This window comes from Melozone crissalis, unplaced genomic scaffold, assembly GCF_028551555.1.
Source record: "Melozone crissalis strain CALT ecotype California unplaced genomic scaffold, PUWL_Pcris_2 ptg000006l_1, whole genome shotgun sequence".
NCBI lineage: Eukaryota > Metazoa > Chordata > Aves > Passeriformes > Passerellidae > Melozone > Melozone crissalis.
Window position 1 is genome coordinate 1,032,711 of NW_026535784.1, and position 19,405 is coordinate 1,052,115.

The 19,405-nt window shown below is 54.2% G+C and overlaps 1 protein-coding gene across 1 annotated transcript in view; it reads right to left on the bottom strand.

Annotated features, from left to right (window-relative positions):
- The window catches only part of SFXN5 (sideroflexin 5), a 104,124-nt gene extending 88,317 nt beyond the window's left edge, over positions 1-15,807 (bottom strand). The window contains exons 1-2 of the mRNA XM_054290781.1: positions 15,718-15,807; positions 6,076-6,144 (exon numbers count right to left, since the gene is read on the bottom strand). Coding sequence (XP_054146756.1) covers positions 6,076-6,144; positions 15,718-15,774 — 126 coding nt within the window. The 5' untranslated portion in view covers positions 15,775-15,807. The remainder of the gene's footprint in view (positions 1-6,075; positions 6,145-15,717) is intronic.
- Between the last annotated feature and the right edge of the window lie 3,598 nt (positions 15,808-19,405).

The following is a 19,405-nucleotide window of genomic DNA, read 5'->3' on the forward strand; positions in this document are numbered from 1 at the left end:
TCCAAGTGCCAGCAGCTCCAGCTCCTCTCCCTGCCCCCTGCAGCTCCATCCATGGCTGCTGATATCAACATTTCACCCAGCTCCATCCATGGCTGCTGATATCAACATTTCACCACAGCTCCATCCATGGCTGCTGCTATCAACATTTCACCACAGCTCCATCCATGGCTGCTGATATCAACATTTCACCACAGCTCCATCCATGGCTGCTGATATCAACATTTCACCACAGCTCCTCCTCAGCAGCAGCCCCAGCTCTCTGCAAGGTCGTGCCCCTGTTTCCATGTTTATTGGTGTTTGCCTTCTCTGCTGCTGCCTGTGGGATGAAGTGTCACTCGAGATTTTACAGCATCCCTGATTAAAAACAAACCCACAACCACGGTTTTTTTGGGGGTTTGTTTTTTTTTGGGGTTTTTTAGGGTTTTTTTTCTCCCTGGAGTGTCTGATTCCTTGCAGAGCCCCTTTCCTCAGAGGGAAAATCCTCGAGCACTTCTAGTGGTGGCTGCTGGGGTCTGAGCTCTCACCGAGGGGTGCCAGACAGACCATCTGCAGCAGGATGTGCTCAGAGCTCAGCCCTGCCAGCAGCAGCAGCTCCTGCAGCCCTGGGGACAGGGACAGCACGGGCAGGGCAGGGCAGCTGGGAACAGCTGGGAACAGCTGGGACAGGGACAACAGGGACAGGGACAGCACAGTGGGAACAGCTAGGAACAGCTGGGACAGGGACAGCACGGCCTGGGCAGAGCAGTACAGATGGAAACAGCTGGGACAGGGAGAGGGACAGTGCCCAGCCTGGCCTGGGCAGGAGCAGCACAGCTGGAAACAGCTGGGATGGGCTCCAGCTTGGGGGGGTGGACAGGGGATGGGGCAGGCAATTAGACTGGGATTGCAGCTGGGATGGGACAGGGAATAGGATTCCAGCTCTGGAAGGGGCAGGGAAAACACCAGGGCTCAGATTCCAGCTTTGAAAGGAGCAGGGAATGGGGCAGGGCTCAGATTCCAGATGGGGAAGGAGAAAGGAATGGGCCAGGGAATGGGATTCCAACTGGGATGGGCCACGGAATGGGCCAGGGCTGGGATTGCAGCTGGGATGTGCCAGGGAATGGGGCAGGGCTGGGATTTCAAATGGGAATGGGCCAAGGCTGGTCCCTCAGCCTGGGGGTTCTGTGCATGTGCCACCCCAGCTGGGATGAGCCCCCATCCCTGGGATCTCTGCTGGGTTTGGATCCAGCCCCTGCCAAGGGGCTCCAGGGCACAGACTGGAGTCACCAGGGCCAGGACGGCACCTGCAGGGACCTTGTGGAGAACAGAGCATGGAGCAAATCCTGCCAGCTGCTGCACCCAGCCCAGCCCCTGAGCAGTGGGAGGGACAGAACCCCAGAACTGCTCAGGTTGGGATTCTGAGATCATTCCAACCATCCCCAGCACTGCCAGGGCCAAAACTGCCCCTGTCCCCAAGTGCCACATCCACAGAGCTCTGAAATCCCCCAGGGATGGGGATTCCACCCCTGCCCTGGGGAATCCCAATTCCTGACAACCCTTTCCATGAGGAAATCCTGCTGGTGCCCACCCTGAGCCTGTGACACACAGGGCACAGCAGGGCAGTGCCAGCAGCACTGGGCTCTGGGGACATCAGAGATGGGCTGGGCTCAGGGGACAGCCTGGTGTCACCCTGGGCTCACACTGGGACTCCCACCCTGGGATTTTCATCCTGGGGTGGGAGTCCCAGTGGGAGCCCAGGGTGACACCAGGGGACAGCCTGGCCTCACTCTGGGATTGTCACACTGGGACTGTCACACTGGGCTCAGGGGACAGCCTGGTGTCACTGTGTGGTCACCCTGGGATTGTCACCCTGGGCCTGTCACCCCTGGGATTGTCACTCTAAGATTGTAACCCTGGGCTCACCCTGGGACTGTCACCCTGGGCTCACACTGGGATTATCACCCTGGGCATGTCACCATGGGGTTTTGGGCAGGATCTCTGTGTGCCCTGAGCTCTGGGGTCCCACCTCCAGCCCAGCCATGGCTCAGGGGGGATGTGCCCCAACCCAAGGGGGGATGTGCCCCAACCCAAGGGGGGATGTGCCCCAACCCAAGGAGGGATGTGCCCCAATCCAAGGGGGGGATGTGCCCCAACCCAAGGAGGGATGTGCCCCAATCCAAGGGGGGGATGTGCCCCAACCCAAGGAGGGATGTGCCCCAATCCAAGGGGGGGATGTGCCCCAATCCAAGGGGGGGATGTGCCCCAACCCAACGGGGGATGTGCCCCAACCCAACGGGGGATGTGCCCCAATCCAAGGGTCCCGTGGCCACCACCAGCAGCTGCACAGCTCTGGCTGGGGGATACAGCTCTGGGGATGCACTGGGGGGATGCCTTGGGGGCATGCAGCTCTGGAGGGATGGATGCATTGCGGGGATGCAGCTGTGGAGGTGCAGCTGTGGCCCAGCCCAGTCTGGGCTCTGTCCCTGCTCCCCAGGATGACACAGACACACAGACACCAGACTTGACTCCAGCTGGCCCCATTGTATTGGATCCACAGTGACAGACAAGAGGAGCCAGAAACTTTTTGTTCGAGTGGAGCCAGCAGCTGTGACACTGAATAAACACAGACAGGCAATCTGCTGAGTAAGAAGGTATGGTTCATATAAATAACATACATCTAATCCTGCTTCCATCTCAGCCCCAAATATGGCAATGCAAGATGCTCTGCAGCTCCAGGCTCCGAACAATGAGACACAGCAAAGGCAGCAAGAGGCAGCCCCTGGAGCTCTCCTGGGTTCTGATTTCACTGGGAATTACTGTGAGCCCTCCCTCCTTCCCACAGAGTGCTCATGGCACTGGGGTGAGTCCCCCTGATCAGAGTGTCTGCTGCCCCATGGACCTTCCCCATTACACAGTAATTAAATTATTACTGCAATCATTTGGCCCCCACACATCCCCATCCAGGCCCTGCACTGGGACCTTCCTCATCCACAGCAATTAAATTATTACTGCAATCATTTGTCCCTCCCATGTCCCCAGGCCAGGCCCTGCACCCTGAGGGACACCTTGGGGACAGCAGTGGTGACCCTGCAGGACACAGGGTCCCTCTGAGGGCAGCAGTTTGCAGATGTGCAGCTGCCAGGGGATGGTTCCAATGGAGAGGCATTGGGGGCGAAGGAGAACCACCAAAGGGGAAGGAGAGCCACCAAAGGGGAAGGAGAGCCACCAAAGGGGAAGGAGAGGCACTAAAGGTGAAAGAGAGCCACCAAAGGTCCTCCCCAGAGGGGCTGCAGCTCTGCCACCACACTGCCATCTCTGTCACCCTACTGCCAGCACTGCCAATACTGCCACCGCTGCCACCTCACTGCCACTTCTGTCACCCCTGCCACCCCACTGCCAGGACTGCCAGCACTGCCACTCTACTGCCACTGCCGCCACCACAGCCACCTCACTGCCACCTCACTGCCACCCCATTGCCATTACAGGCAGCACTGCCACCACAGCCACCTCTGTCACCCCACTGCCAGCACTGCCAGTACTGCCACCTGTCACTTCACTGCCACCTCACTGCCAGCTCTGCCACCACAGCCAACACTGCCACCTCACTGCCACCCCACTGTCACTACTGCCACCATGGCCACCACCGTCACCCCACAGCCACCACTGCCACCTCACTGCCACCATATCCAGTACTGCCACCACTGCCAGCTCATTGCCACCACTGCCACCTCACTGCCAGCACTGCCACCCCACCGCCACCCCACTGCCAGTACAGCCACCACTGCCTGCACCACCACTACTGCCACCTCACTGCCACCCCAGTGCCAGCACTGCCACCTCACGGCCACCCCAGCCAGGGTCGTGCTGCAGCCCCTGTGCCCCCAGCTGTGCCCAGTGCCACGGGGTGAATGTCCCCAGCAGATAAAAGCCCAGCCCCAGCAGGACCCAGGGCCATCCCCGAGGATCCCTCCTCAGGGACCTCTGGAGCCCAAGAAAGTTCCTGATTGTGCACAGAATCTGCTTTATAGAGAAATAAATGCCAAGGGAGGAGTGGCACTGGTGATCCTCAGCACCACTCACCTCTCCATCCCTCCCCACAGGATGCCACCATGGAGCACACAGCCACCAAAAAAAAAAAAAAGGATTAAAATAAAGATGTAAAAAATTCAAAATAAAAATATTTACAATAAAATAAAAATATTTTTAAAATATTTTTTAAGTTGAGTATCACCCCATTTCCCAGCATTTTCCATGGGGTTCACCTCCACTCCCATCAGACACTGATTTATCTCCTCTTTCCCCCTCCAAGGCAAGCAGGGATTTGTTTGTTCCCTGAGCCCTGGGAGATGCAGCCAGGAGCTCCCTGCCCAGCCTGAGCTCAGCAAACCCCTCCTGCCTTTCATTCACCCCCTCAGCTAACAAAGGAAAGCAAAAAAACCTCAGAGTTCTTCATCTGCACACCCCAATCACTGTAACACCAGAGCAGAGTGAGCAAAAAGCAGATTTTGTGCCTGAGGAGTCACCCAGGGGATTGTCCTGCCAAGAGGCTTCTCCAGGGAAAGGAAGTTTATGGGGTCATCAGGATGTTCAGGTTTCCTGAGGCATCCCTGCCATGGAATTCACACCCCAGAGGAAATGTCAGAGGGCATTTCCCTCCCTGCAGTGCCCCCAGGCCATTCCTGAAGCTCAGCCCAGCCCCAGAGATGGACACCAGCCCTCCCTGCTCCGCTGGGATTCACTCTGGCACCCAAAACTGCTCAGTTTGCACCCAAGATAAAACTGGGCCACTCAGGCTTGGTTCTTTTTATTCCTTTTTATTTCACCTTCCTGAAGGAACCTCCCCAAAACGGAGTTACAGCAGCTGATCCCTCTGAACCCATATCCCAAAAATCTGGGAAGGCTTTTTTGAACAGGTGACCAGGGGAAGGCCAGGGATCACCCCAAGGGGTTCAGAGCAGGAGCTGAGCTCAGCCCAAACCCCTCTGCATCCCTGCAGAGCCCCCAGCAGGAAAACCCCCCAGGAGCAGCAGAAATTCAGCCTTAAAAAGTGCTGGGAAGGGAATGGAGCCCCAGGAGGGGCTGAGGGAGCTGGGAAGGAGCTGGAGAATCCCTGAGGGAGCTGGGAAGGGGCTAGAGAATCCCTGAGGGAGCTGGGAAGGGGCTGCACAATCCCTGAGGGAGCTGGGCAGGGGCTGCAGAATCCCTGAGGGAGCTGGGAAGGGCTGGAGAATCCCTGAGGGAGCTGGGCAGGAGCTGGAGAATCCCTGAGGGAGCTGGGAAGGGGCTGCACAATCCCTGAGGGAGCTGGGCAGGGGCTCAGCCTGGAGCAAAGGAGGCTCAGGGGGCCCTTGTGGCTCTGCACAGCTCCTGCCAGGAGGGCACAGTCAGGGAACAGGGACAGGAGGTTCAGGGTAGACATTGAGAAAAAGATACAATAAAAAGTAAAAAGCAGCTGCCCTTCACTGAAATGCCAAAGTTTCCTGGCCAAAGGGCAGAGCTCCAGAGCAGGAGCAGAACTGCTCCTTCCCCAGGGCTCCCCTTCACCCTCAGCCATTGTCTGATGGAAGCACAGAGCTGAGGTAAAGCTGGGCAACACCAGATGGAAATGAAGGGGCAGGATCCCCAAAACCTGCTACAAACAGGGCAAGAAGTGAGGAAAAACCAGGCCAAGAGCTGAGGAAAAACCACAGCCCAGAGCCCTGGGGTGCAGCCCCTGCAGAGCTGCACCACAACTTCACTCCCCCGTGGAATTCATAATTCCTCTCTCATCCCCCCACCTGCATTTCTGCCATGAAAACCTGCAGGGGTTTTCCTCCTAGAGGACAAAATCAGAGGCAATTTTGACAAAGCCAGCTCAGGTGGCAGAGGGAGCTGGGGGTGAGGACTCCCTGGTGCCTGGCAGGTTTCTGTTCCAGATTTACCAGCAGGTTTCTGTTCCAGATTCACCAGCTCTCACTCCTTGGGGCAATCAATCTCCTGAGGGACACAAACCCACTGCAAACACGGGCTCAGCACTTCTGCTGCTCACAGGGGGGATTGGGTTTCACCTCCAGCTGTCTGACACCCAGCCCTGTCCCAAAGCAGTGCAGACTTTACCTCAGTCACAAACAGAGTGCGGGGGTCGATGATGTCCAGGAAGTGCCTGAATCTGCCATAGAATGAACTCTGCAAAACAAGACACAAAAAACAATAATCACATTCAGTGAGAAATTGCCTTTCAGGGTTTATTTCCTTTGCAGAATGAAGCATCAGATGAAAATAAATAATACAGGAGGTTTTTTGCTGGTGATTTGGGATAGGAAACCCAAAGCACTCCAGGATTCCCTGGATCCCTCCCTTTGCTCCCAGCAAAAGCCTCCTCAGGCTCTTCTCAGCTTTTCCATCCCTACACAGGCACAGCCAGCCTGGATTATTCCAAAGTGCCACCAAGAACCAGCCCAGGCTGCTCAGAGCTGCACCCTGGGCACCTCCAGAGCCAGGAAAAGTCTGCAAGGAGGGGAGAGGATCTGCGAAACAGCAGGGGAAGGTCATGGGCAGCTCCAGGGGAAAGGAGAAAACATGACTCAGTATTTAGACAGTGAAAATAAAAATATCAGTGGGGTTTGTACCAACTCCAAGCACCAGACCATGAAATATTGAGCCCTTGGGACACATGAACATCATCACTCCTGCCCCAGCTGGATTCCAGGATCTTGGGGCAGGAGAATTCCTGAGAATGCTCAGGGCAGCCCAGTGGTCTTTCGTCATCACCCAGAGCCCCTGGGGACATGGATCATGGCCAGGGACTCCAGGAGCTCTGGATATTCTCCATCCTCACATGGCCCAGCTCCTGCTGGGCTATAAATATGGGCATGGAGTGGGGATGGAGCAGTGGGAATGGTGTTTAACCACACCAGAACGTGGTGCTGCTGTTTCCCTGCTCCTCCATTGATCCCCCCCCTGATTCCTGCAGGGATCCCCCTACCAGGGCCTTGTCCAGGGCACTGCTGACCCCACAAACTCCAGCATTCCTCCACGTTCTGCACCAAAAAAAACCAAAAAAGAACCTCCCCAATGGAACAGAACAGCTCCACACAACTCCAGGAAAAAAGCACAGCGGTTTTTAATTAACATGGATCTAATTAATGCTAATTCTGGTATTTCTGAGTGGATTTGAGTTTGACATTTTGCTGCCTCCCTTTTATTTTGGGTGTGGGATCCCTGCAGATGGCAGAGCCCTCCCAACACGTGCCAGGGGTGGGTGGGGAGTGAGCAATCCCTGAGTCAGGAACTGAGCAACCCCAGAGCAGCAGCCACAGCCCCTGCCCATCCCACAGAGCCCAGGGCAGCTGGGATGCTGCTGAACTAACAGCTGGAATTGTTGCTAGCATCCTGAAATTACTGCTAAACACCTGGAATTACTGCTAACCAGCTGGAATTACTGCTAACCAGCTGGAATTGCTGCTAAACTAACAGCTGGAATTATTGCTAAACTAACACCTGGAATTATTGCTGAACTAACAGCTGGAATTATTGCTAACATCCTGGAATTATTGCTAACCAGCTGGAATTACTGCTAAACACCTGGAATTGCTGCTAACCAGCTGGGACTGCTGCTAAACTAACACCTGGAATTGCTGCTAAACACTTGGGATTGCTGCTAACCTGTTGGATTTACTGCTAACCAGCTGGGACTGCTGCTAAACTAACACCTGGAATTGCTGCTAAACACTTGGGATTGCTGCTAACCTGTTGGATTTACTGCTAACCAGCTGGGATTACTGCTAAACACTTGGAATTATTGCTAACCTGCTGGAATTGCTAGTAACCAGCTGGAATTACTGTCAAATACTTGGAATTATTGCTAACCTGCTGGAATTGCTGCTAATCAACTGGAATTCCTGTTAAATACTTGGGATTATTGCTAACCTGCTGGAATTGCTGCTAACCAGCTGGGACTGCTGCTAAACAAACACGTGGAATTATTGCTAAATACTTGGAATTACTGCTAACCTGTTGGAATTGCTGCTAAACACATGAAATTGCTGCTAACCAGCTGGGACTGCTGCTAATCTAACAGCTGGAATTACTGCTAACCAGATAGAATTACTGTTAAACACTTGGAATTACTTCTAACCATCTGGAATTGCTGCTAAATACTTGGAATTACTGCTAACCAGCTGGAATTACTGATAACCAGCTGGAATTACTGATAACCTGTTGGATTTACTGTTAACCAGCTGGGACTGCTGCTAAACTAACACCTGGGATTATTGCTAAATACTTGGAATTCCTGCTAACCAGCTGGAATTACTGTTAAACACCTGGAATTACTGCTAACCAATAATGGATTTACTGGAAACCAGCTGGGACTGCTGCTAACCTGTTGGATTTACAGTTACACAATTGGAATTGCTGCTAACCAGCTGGAATGGCTGCTAACCAGCTGGGATTGCTGCCTTCACCACCAGCAGGATGTGGGGATTCTAAATTTGAGTGGTCTTGGCTTCCCCCCTGCCTTTATCTCTGTGCCACTCTGAGAACAGCAACACCAAATGGAATTAAATGGAATTCAATGGAAATTATTAGAAATTATTGGAATTCATGGAATGAAATGGAAATTAATTGAATGAAATGGAATTAAACCAAGTTAAATGGAATTAAATAGAAATTAGTGGAATTCAGTGTAAATTAATGGAATGAAATGGAAATTAATAGAAATGAAATTAATGGAATGAAATGGAAATTAATGGAATGAAATGGAATTAACAGAATGAAATGGAATTGAATTAAATGGAATTCAGTGGAAATCATTGGAATTAATGGAATGAAATGGAAATTAATGGAATGAAATGGAATTAAATCAAGTTAAATGGAATTAAATATAAATTAGCGGAATTCAGTGCAAATTAATGGAATGAAATGGAAATTAACAGAATGAAATGGAAATTAATGGAATTAAATTGAAATTAATGGTATTCAATGGAAATTCAATGGAAATTAATATAAATTATTTTAAATACTGGAATTAAATAGAAATTAACATAATTCAATGGAAATTAATGGGATTAAATGGAAGATAATGGGATTAAATGAAAATTAATGGAATTAAATGGAAATTAATTGAATTAAATGGAATTAAATGGAAAATAACAGAATGAAATGGAATGAAATTGAATTAATGGAATTTAACGGAAATTAAATGGAATTAAATAGAACATCAGTGTTTTACCCTCCCTGACCAAGGAGTGGTGACAAGGGAGGGGGAAGGAGAGCCCAGGTTCCAGGGGCACATGGAAATGCCCTCTGGAATGCCCAGCTCCCCTCTGCCAGCTGCCCAGGCCCTGGGGGGCTGCTGCCTATGCCGGGGTCAGGCCTGGGCTGGCACTGAGCCCCTGCCTGGCCAAACCCAGCCCAGGCCAAGGCCCAGCTCAAGGCCAGGCCTGAGCAGCTCAGCCCCAGCCTGGTGTGATCCCAGCCCCACATTCCCTGCCATGGCTGGAGAGCTGGGAGTGCCCAAACCCCAAAATCAGGGAATGGTTTGGGATGGGAGGGACCCCAAATCCACCCAGTGCCACCCCTGCCATGGCAGGGACACCTCCCATTGTCCCAGGCTGCTCCAGCCCCATGTCCAGCCTGGCCTTGGGCACTGCCAGGGATCCAGGAACAGCCCTAGCTGGGAATGTTCTGGGAATTCTGTGCCAGGGCAGGAGGCAGGGAGGGATTTGTTTCCAGGTGCTGCTGCCTGAACTTGCCCATTCTGGGGTCAGAGAGCTCCAAAACCACCAGGGAGGCTGGGCCTGAACAGGTTTGGTGGAACTCTGGTGAGTCCGGGCCTCATTGCCCCACAGCAAGAGTGCTCTGAGAGCCAAGCTTAAACTGGGGCCAGGCTTAACCCAGAGCCAGGCTCAAATCCAGAGCCAGGCTTAAATCAGAGCCAGGCTCAATCCCAGAGCCACCAGGGCTCCTTGGGCTCCACCTCAACTAGAACCAGGCTCAAACCCAGAACCAGGCTCAATCCCAGGGCCATGAGGGCTCCTTGGGCTCCACTCAACCAGAGCAAGGTTCAAACCAGAGCCAGGCTCAAACCCAGGCCATGAGGGCTCTACTCAACCAGAGCCAGGCTCAAACCCAGGGCCAGGCTTAAACCCAGAGCTCAATCCTAGAGCCAGGCTCAAGCCCAGAGCTCAATCCCAGGGCCAGGCTCAATCCGAGGGCCAGGCTCAATCCCAGAGCTCAAACCCAGAAGCAGGCTCAAACCCAGGGCCAGGCTCAATCCCCAAGCTCAAACCAGAGCCAGGCTCAATCCCAACCCACCAGGGTTCCCTGAGCTCCCTCCCTGCAGTTCCTGGCCCCTCTGCCAGCCCCTGCCCAACAAGGATCCCTTTGTGTGCTGCTCCCAGCCTGGCACTCGTGATTTCACTCCCAGAGAAGTGCAGAGCAGCCTCAGTGCTGGCATCCCCTCATCCAGGTCAGCCCCTGCTCATTCCCAGCTCATTCTCCTCACTGGAAGCCAAAGGAACTTTTTTTCTATTCAGGATTGGTTTTTACAGAGCTGCATACAAAACACAAGGAAAAAGAAACCCAAAAGAAAAAAAACAAGCCCCAGCAATACCCAATGTTAGGATAAATAATCCACAAACACCAGACACTCCTCTGTCTCCTTTTTATGTCCAAAGAGGAGACAGAGGAGTCATTTTTGGCTTTATTCCAATAAAGGGAGAGGCCATGGGGCATTCCCCTGGGGTCTCTCAGATTTTTGGAGGACACAGCCTCCTTTTTATCCCAATTTCCAGCCACATTTCCCTTCTCTCTTTCCCCATTTCTGAGGTACTTGAGAGCTTCAGACCTCCCAAAACACCTGATCCCAAAGATTCCCCTCTAATGTACAACCCTCTGCTTTAATTCTTATAGAATGCAGGGGTTTTTCTTCTTCCCTATTGTTTCTTTCATCCCTCAATGTCCAATTTAATTTCTAAGCAAACTCAAAGTTTATTTGTAAAAGCAAATTTCTTTTTCCATTCATCAATCAGTGGAATCCTTCCCATTGTTTCATTTATCTCCCAGTGCTGGTTTTATCTACCAGCAGCCCCACAGCTTGTGTGGAAAGACAAATCTGCCATTCCCCTCACTAATAATTCAGAAATTTGGGGGAAATTCTCCCCTGGTAGGGGCTGGGCTGGAATTCCCAGATTTGCTGTGGCTGCCCCTGGATCCCTGGCAGTGCCCAAGGCCAGGTTGGATCCACCTGGGACAGTGGGAGGTGTCCCTGCCATGGATGGGTGGCACTGGGTGGGATTTGGGGTCCCTTCCATGCCAAACCACTCTGGGATTCCCTGATCTGTCACTGTCACATTTTCTGAAAACTCCTCTTTGCCCAGGATTTTGCTCCTGGGAAGCTGAGAAGCCTCAGAGGGGAATGCAAACAATAATTATCTGATTGCTGCTCTTGTGTTTGCTGCTTTGGGATGTGGCCTGGAAATCATTTACCAACAGGTGAATGTTTGACTGGTTCCATGTGAATTGTTTTAATTAATGACCAATCACAGCCAGCTGTGTTGGACTCTGAGTCACAAGTTTTTCATTATCATTCTTGTTAAGCCTTCTGTCTGAATCCTTTCTTTTGTATAGCATAATAAATATAATATAATAAAATAAGTATAATATAATAAATTTAATAAATTAAATATAATAAATATTATATAGTATAATATGATATAGTAATATGATACAGTAATGTAGTGTAATGTAGTATAATATAATATAATATAATATAATATAATATAATATAATATAATATAATATAATATAATATTTCTAAGAGCATGGAGTCCGATTCCTCATCTCTCACCTCGTCCTGGGGACCTCACAAACTCCCCAGTGGTGCAGCAAACCCAGAGCTGGCAGGAGATGGGAATGGGATGAGAGGAGCAGCCCTGGGCTCAGGAGCAGCTCTGAGCCCTCCCTGCCAGCCCTGCCTCAGTTTCCCTGAGAGCTGGGGATGGTTCCGTGTGCCAGGCTCACCCCAGCCCGGTGCCAGGCTCTCCCCATACCCATCCCTGGCTCCTGGAGCAGCTGGTGCAGGGAGCTGGAGCACAGTGCAAATCACCCATTTCCTGATGAATTTGGGCTATTTTGGGAGCACTTCCCAGCAGGCTGCAGCACCAGGAGGTGCCTGGGAATGTCAATTCCCTCACAGGCAACATCCTGGAGCTGGGCCCTGGAGGTGCAGCTGGTCCCAAAAGCCATAGGTTTGGGGGCAGGCTGGAATTTGGGATTTCAGCTCCCCATCCTGCCCTGAACAAGGAGCAGGCTGGAATTTGGGATTTCAGCTCATTGATCCTAAAGAAGAAGCAGGCTGGAATTTGGGATTTCAGCTCCCCATCCTGCCCTGAACAAGGAGCAGGCTGGAATTTGGGATTTCAGCTCCCCATCCTGCCCTGAACAAGGAGCAGGCTGGAATTTGGGATTTCAGCTCATTGATCCTAAAGAAGAAGCAGGCTGGAATTTGGGATTTCAGCTCCCCATCCTGCCCTGAACAAGGAGCAGGCTGGAATTTGGGATTTCAGCTCCCCATCCTGCCCTGAACAAGGAGCAGGCTGGAATTTGGGATTTCAGCTCATTGATCCTAAAGAAGAAGCAGGCTGGAATTTGGGATTTCAGCTCCCCATCCTGCCCCGAACAAGGGGAACAGCTGCAGGATCTGGGAGAAGATGAGAGGCCATTAGGGAGCTGTTAATCACCTTCAGGAGGAGAGGAATCCCGAGGAGCCCGTGCTGGGCAGGCATGGACAGCCTCACCACGTTAATTACAGCCTGCTTCTAAACAGGGTTTAATTAAACCAGAGCAAAAAACATGCGGGCTTGGGGTGGGGCTGAGCTCAAAACCAGGCTCATGGCAGCTTTTAATTAATTAGGAGAGATTTAAGCTAAAGCAATAAAATTAAGACAAAGCCATTGAGCAATGGGGTTATGTCATTTGTGACAGCCCACAGCAAGTTTGGGCTAAAACTGGAAACCTTTGATGGCTTTAATCTGGTTTTCCAAAGTTGAGGAGCCAGGATTCCAATGGGAGAAGCTCCTGCACCAGGGGCAGGGCACAGGAACCTGCCAGGAGCAGGGGGTTAAACCCAGAACATGGGACAGAAACCAACAAATTCCCCTTTAAACCCAGTCCTGGGTGATGGAGGTGGGAAAAAAAGCAACAGCAGGAGGATGTGGAGCTGCTGGAATAAATCCAGAGGAGACCCCAAGGCTGGAGCCAGGCTGGGAGAGCTGGGGATGTTCCCTGGAGAAGAGAAAATTTGGTATTTGGGACTCCAGCTCAGCATTCTAAACAAGGAGCAGGCTGGAATTTGGGATTTCAGCTCAGCACCCTGCCCTAAACAAGGAGCAGGCTGGAATTTGGGATTTCAGCATCCTGAACAAGGAGCATGCTGGAATTTGGGATTTCAGCATTCTGTCCTAAACAAGGAGCAGGCTGGAATTTGGCATTTCAGCATCCTGAACAAGGAGCAGGCTGGAATTTGGCATTTCAGCACCCTGACCTAAACAAGGCTGGAATTTGGGACTTCAGCTCAGCATCCTGCCCTATACAAGGAGCAGGCTGGAATTTGGGATTTCAGAATCCTGCCCCAAAGAAGGAGCAGGCTGGAATTTGGGATTTCAGCTCCCTGCCCTTAACAAGGAGCAGGCTCTGGCAGCTCCAGCTGAGATCTCAGACACTGAACCAAAGCTGAGCAGAGCAGGGGGGGCTGGGGGAAGCCCAGAACTCCTGACAGGGAAGGTTTGGGGGTCCCTGATCCCCTGGGAATGAGCTGGGTCTCCTCCAGAACAAAATCTGCAAAGAAACACCATGGGCAGGAAATAAAGAACTGGAGGGGCTGGGACAGGGATGGAGGGGCTGGGACAGGGATGGAGGGGTCCCAGACAGGGATGGAGAGGCTGGGCTCTCATGGAAGATTTTGAACCAGGGATTTAGAGGCTGGGCTCTCCCAGGCTGTGCTGGGAGCAGGGATGTGAGTGGTGCTGCATCCCAAACAGGGCAGAGCCAGCCAGGATCCATAAACCCTGGGAATATCCCAACCCCTCCTCCCTGTGTGCCCCCACAGTGCTGCCTGCTGGATCCCAGCCTTGGGCAGGCAGGAATGTGGGATGGAGCCAGCAGGAGAGCAGCACCTCAGCCCTGGCACAGCTCCTGGCAATGCCCAGGGCAGGGATGAAGCCCCAGGGCACAGAAAGGGGGGTTTGCCATGCTCAGAGTGCCCCCCTGGCTAAGCATTCCCAAAGAATCCCCTCCCAAGGGCTCTCCCAGCACAGGGGGACCCTCACTGCCTGCCCCAGCCCTGGCAGGTTCCCCAGGGCTGCCCCCAGTGCTGGCAGCTCCTGAATGAGCAGAACACAGCAACTCTGCCAAGCCTGCCTGCCAGGGCTGTGCTGGGCAGGAAGGGTAGGGAGCATCTCCTCCTCCTCCTCCTCCTCATTGAAAACTGCCCAGCTGGAGCGTCCTGCCTGTTCCCAGGGGAGTCAGCCCTCGCTGGGGCTCTGAGATGTGCTCTGTGACCTCTGGAATCCCAAAGCCCTCCCCATTCCCATTCCCACTCCCATCCCCATTCCCATTCCCCTTCACCTTCCCGTTCCCATTCCCTTGACCCCTGCACTGTCCCACGTTGCTCCAAGCCCTGGAGGGATGTGGGAGAGGCAGGAGATCCACCCTGGAATGGCCCCACCATGGAACGGTCCCAATATGGGATGGCTCCCTGGGAAATCCACAGCTCAGCCCAAAGGTGCTGGGTCACGCCAAGCACAGGTGTGGAGTCAGCCTGTGGTTACATAGGGGTTAAATAGGGATTAAATAGGGGTTAAACGGGTTGAACAGGGGTTCTGGATTGTTGTGGACGGTGGGAATGTCCCTCCATAGGGGCTGTCCCCATGATGGGACACACTCACACACCCAAGGTAAGGAGCAGCTCCTCCAGGGAGTCCTGCCCAGCTCAGGAGGGATGACAGAGGTTTATCTGCCCTTTTTATCAGTCTCAATAGTTCCACCTGCACAACCAGTCCTCTCTGGTCATCCACAGTGGGTGGCAACAATGCCCAGCTGCCCCTGCCCTGCTCACCTGGGCACAGGTGTGTGACTGACCACAGCTGCTCTGCCCATCTCAGCTGGCAGCTGTGGAGGTGCCAGCTGTTCTATCGGTCACATTCTGTTAACCTGACACCATCCTGGGGGTCACACCCCCCCCTCCATCCCTTGGCACCAGAGCTGGGCATTGCCTGGTGGGGCTGGCAAAGCGCCCAACTGGAGCACCCCTGGTTCTGGGAGCCCCGCCCCATCCCAGAGCTGCTCCTCCCCTCCCAGCCAGCCTGGCAGGGGACCCCCGGGACAAGGACGAGCCCCTCGGGGCAAGGACGAGCCCGCGCCATGCCGCACCGGGCCCCTGCCCGCCCCCGCGGGGCTCGAACCGACGACCCACGAGCCCCGCGCCCGCCGCGCTGCGCGCCGCGCCACAGGGGCCGCGGGGCCGCGCAGTGCCCGCCGCGGACAGGGGGCGGCGGCTCTGACTGACAGCTCAGCCGGCCAATGGCGCGGGGCCTGCGGGCCAATGGGCGCGCGGTACCGCGGGAGGGGCGGGGCGGAGCGGAGCGGGGAGCAGGGGGCTCCGTTCGCGGGTGGGGGGGCGATGCCGCGCGCAGGGCAGGGGCGGCTCCCGCCACCGCTCCCGATGTCCCCCCCGCCGCCTCCCGCCGCCGGCAGTACCTGCTCGAAGCGGGGCTTCCCCAGCTGGAACGGGGGATAGTCCGCCGGCTCCGCCATCCCGCAAGCGCCACTTTAAACAGCCTCCCCCGCCGCCCGGCCACGCCCCCCGCCGGCCCCACGCTGATTGGCTGCGACCAACCGCAGCTGCCACGGGGCACGCCGGGACATGGAGTCCGCCGGCCACACAGGGGCGGGGCCGCGCCCGCTCCGGCAGCCAATGGGGAGAGCGCTGAGCGCGGGGCACCACCGGAAATGTAGTCCCGCGGGGAAAGGAGGATCCAGAGTGAGGGAAGGGCTGGTGAACGGGACAAGAGAGTTTCACCTTAATTGTGTAATAGACTGAGCTAATAATGAAACACTGACAGGTGAAAGCCCAAAAACGCCTGAAAAACCACCCCAAATGTTACTGAATGACATCTGTGAGAAAAGGGACACAGAGGGGCTGGAGCGTGGCCAGGGCTGGGCCTGGAGAATCCCCGAGGGAGCTGGGAAGGGGCTGCACAATCCCTGAGGGAGCTGGGCAGGGGCTGCAGAATCCCTGAGGGAGCTGGGCAGGGGCTCAGCCTGGAGCAAAGGAGGCTCAGGGGGCCCTTGTGGCTCTGCACAGCTCCTGCCAGGAGGGCACAGCCGAGGGGGTCGGGCTCTGCTCCAGGGAACAGGGACAGGAGCAGAGGGAACGGCCTCAGGGGAGCTCAGGGTGGGCATTAGGAGGAATTTCCCCATGGAAAGGGGGGTCAGGCACTGGAAGTGCCCAGGGAGGTTTGGAGTGCACATCCCTGAGGGATTTCCAGCCTTGTGGAAGTGGCACTTGGGGACATGGGACAGTGGTGGTCCTGGCAGTGCTGGGCATGATTGGACTCGATGCTCTTGGAGTTTTTCCCAATTCCAGGAGCAATTCCCAGTGGAATTGCAGCTCCCGTTCTGACCAAGGCCAGCAGCGCCCTTTGGGGAGCTGATAACGATCTGAATTGATAATGATCTGAGCTGATAAAGATCTGAGTGATAACGATCTAAACTGATAACGATCCGGGCTGATAACGCCAAGGTCGGGGGCACCCGGAGCCGTTCGCGGAATTGTCTGGCCCAGATTAGTGGGATAAGAAATGTCTGCACCTTCACACTCCGGGAAATTGTTTGGAGGATTAGGATCAATCCCCAGGAAAGCACAGGGGACAGCAAACAGAGGGAATGCGCTGGAGAGGGAGGCAGGGCAGGGCTGGAAATCCAGGAGCAGCACTTCCAGAGAAGGAGGAATTCAAAAATACACCTGAAACCAAAAAATCCTGTATTTTTACCACCCAGGGAGAAGTGATTGCCCTGAAACAAAAAAATCCAGATTTTTGCCACCCAGGGAAAAATGATTGCCCCGTTTTGCTGTGGAGTTTCTGCTGTTGTGCCCCATGGCTGCAGAGCCATCATTGCCCGTTTTCCTCTTTCCTTCCCTCCTGCAAAAGCAGTTTCTGATTTTGGGCTAACTCAGCACTGATCCCCTTCAGTGAATCTCAAATCTCAGGGAGGAAGGGATGGAAAAGGGGCTCTGAGGGGTGAAAAGGGGAATATGAAAGAGCAGGAAAATAGTGTTTTGTCATTTCTTTTGTCATTTGTTTGCTTTTCCTTAGAGCTGTTGCTGAAGCAGAACTTTGGCTGCCTGAGGTGACAGCTATGTGTCCCTGGGGACAGGGGCAGGGATAGGGATGGGGATGGGGACAGGGACAGAGACAGGGCATGAGCAGCAGGACCCTGCTCCCACCTGGCCCTGCCATCCCTGGGCTTTGGGGATTGCTGCTGGAGGCTCTGAGCTGCCCCCAGAGCCCTGCAGGGACAGCCCTGGAGCTATGGGGTCAGTCCTGGCCCCAGCCCCAGCCCTGGCCCCAAACTCAGCCCTGACCCCAAACCCAGCCCCCTCAGGCTCCCTCTCTCCCCCAGCCCCTCTCCCAAGGAAACCAAAGCCATGGATCCAACCCAGCCCTGCCAAAGCTGGGAGGGCTCCCCATGCCCCAAAGACCCATCCCAGATCTGTGTGGGGATGGAGGCTGCCCCAAATCCATCCCCAAACCCGTCCCCAAGGCCCGTCCCAGGCTCTATGTGAGGATGGAGGCTGCCCCAAACCCATCCCAAAGGCTCATCCCAGGATGGAGCTGCCCCAAATCCATCCCAGATCTGTGTAAGGATGGACCTGCTCCAAATCCCAAAGCTCATCCTGGAATCTGTGTGAGGATGGAGGCTGCCCCAAACCTGTCCCCAAAGGCCCATCCCAGAATGGAGCTGCCCCAGATCCATCCTAGGCTTTGTGTGAGGGTTGAGGCTGCCCCAAATCCATCCCCAGAAGTTCATCCCAGGACAGAGCTGCCCCAAATCCATCCCAGATCTGTGTGAGGATCAGGCTGCCCCAAATCCACCCCTAAAGGCCCATTCAGGCTCTGTGTGGAGATGGAGGCTGCCCCATGCTCATTTCCCCCCCCTTTCCCCCTTTCTCCTCGCCGGGAGCTGCTGCTGCCACAGCCGTGTTTGCTGACAGCAGAGGGGAGAGAATCTGTTTATCCCCAGCCCATGTGGAGTGACAGAAGACTATCACATTTTGGTGCCATCCCAGCAGAATATCAATTCCTTGGCTGATTCAATCCACCAGATCCATCCAGGCTGGCAACTTGTGCTTCCCTGCCTGGGAGGAGGGGGAGATCCCCCACCAAAAACAACGGTTTGATCCAATTTTGGGGTTTTTTAATGGGGGGGGGGGGGGGGGAAATATCCCCACAGCCTTGGTGTGAGCTCATCTAGAAATGGGAATAACCCCCAGCCATGGGGTGAGCTCATTCAGAAACAGGGAATAACCCCAAATCCATGTGGTGAGCTCATCCAGAAATGGGGAATAACCCCAAACCATGGGGTGAGCTCATCCAGAAACAGGGAATGACCCCCCAGCCATGGGATGAGCTCATCCAGAAATGGGGAGTAACCCCAAATCCATGTGGTGAGCTCATCCAGGAATGGGAATAACCCCCCAACCTTGGTGTGAGCTCATCCAGAAATGGGGTTTGGGGGAGAGGAACTCCAGGGGGGCTCCTGTGAGGAGATCTGGAGCTGTGACCCCAAGGGAAGCCCCTGAAGGAGCTGTGACCCCATGGGAGGCTCTTGAAGGAGACTGAACCCCATAAGAAATTGTTGAAGGAGCTGTGACCCTATGGGAAGCCCCTGAAGGAAACTGAAGCCCCAGAGAAGCTCCAGAAGGAGGTTTGGCCCCATAAGGAATCCCTGAAGGAGCTGCGACCCCATAAGAAGCCCCTGAAGGAGCTGTGACCCCAAAAGAAGCCCAAGAAGGAGCTGTGACCCCAAGGGAAGCCCTTGAAGGAGATTTGGCCCCATGAGAAGTCCCTGAAGGAGCTGTGACCCCTGAAGGAGCTGTGACTCCAAGGGAAGCCCACATTGGAGCAGGGGCAGAGTGTCAGAAGAAGAAGGAGGAGGAGGAAGGAGCAAGGAGAAGGAGGAGGAGGAGGAGGAAGGAGCACAGTGACCATGTGTGAGGGATTGAGCACAGCCCCATTCCCTGTCCCCCTGCAGCGCTGGGAAGGAGGAGGGAGAGAAGCAGGAGGAGAGCCTGGGAAGGAAGGAGGGGTGGGGAAAAGGGATTTAAAATTTGGGGTTATTTCTTGTTGCCTTGCTCTGGTTGCATTGGCAATAAATGAAATTA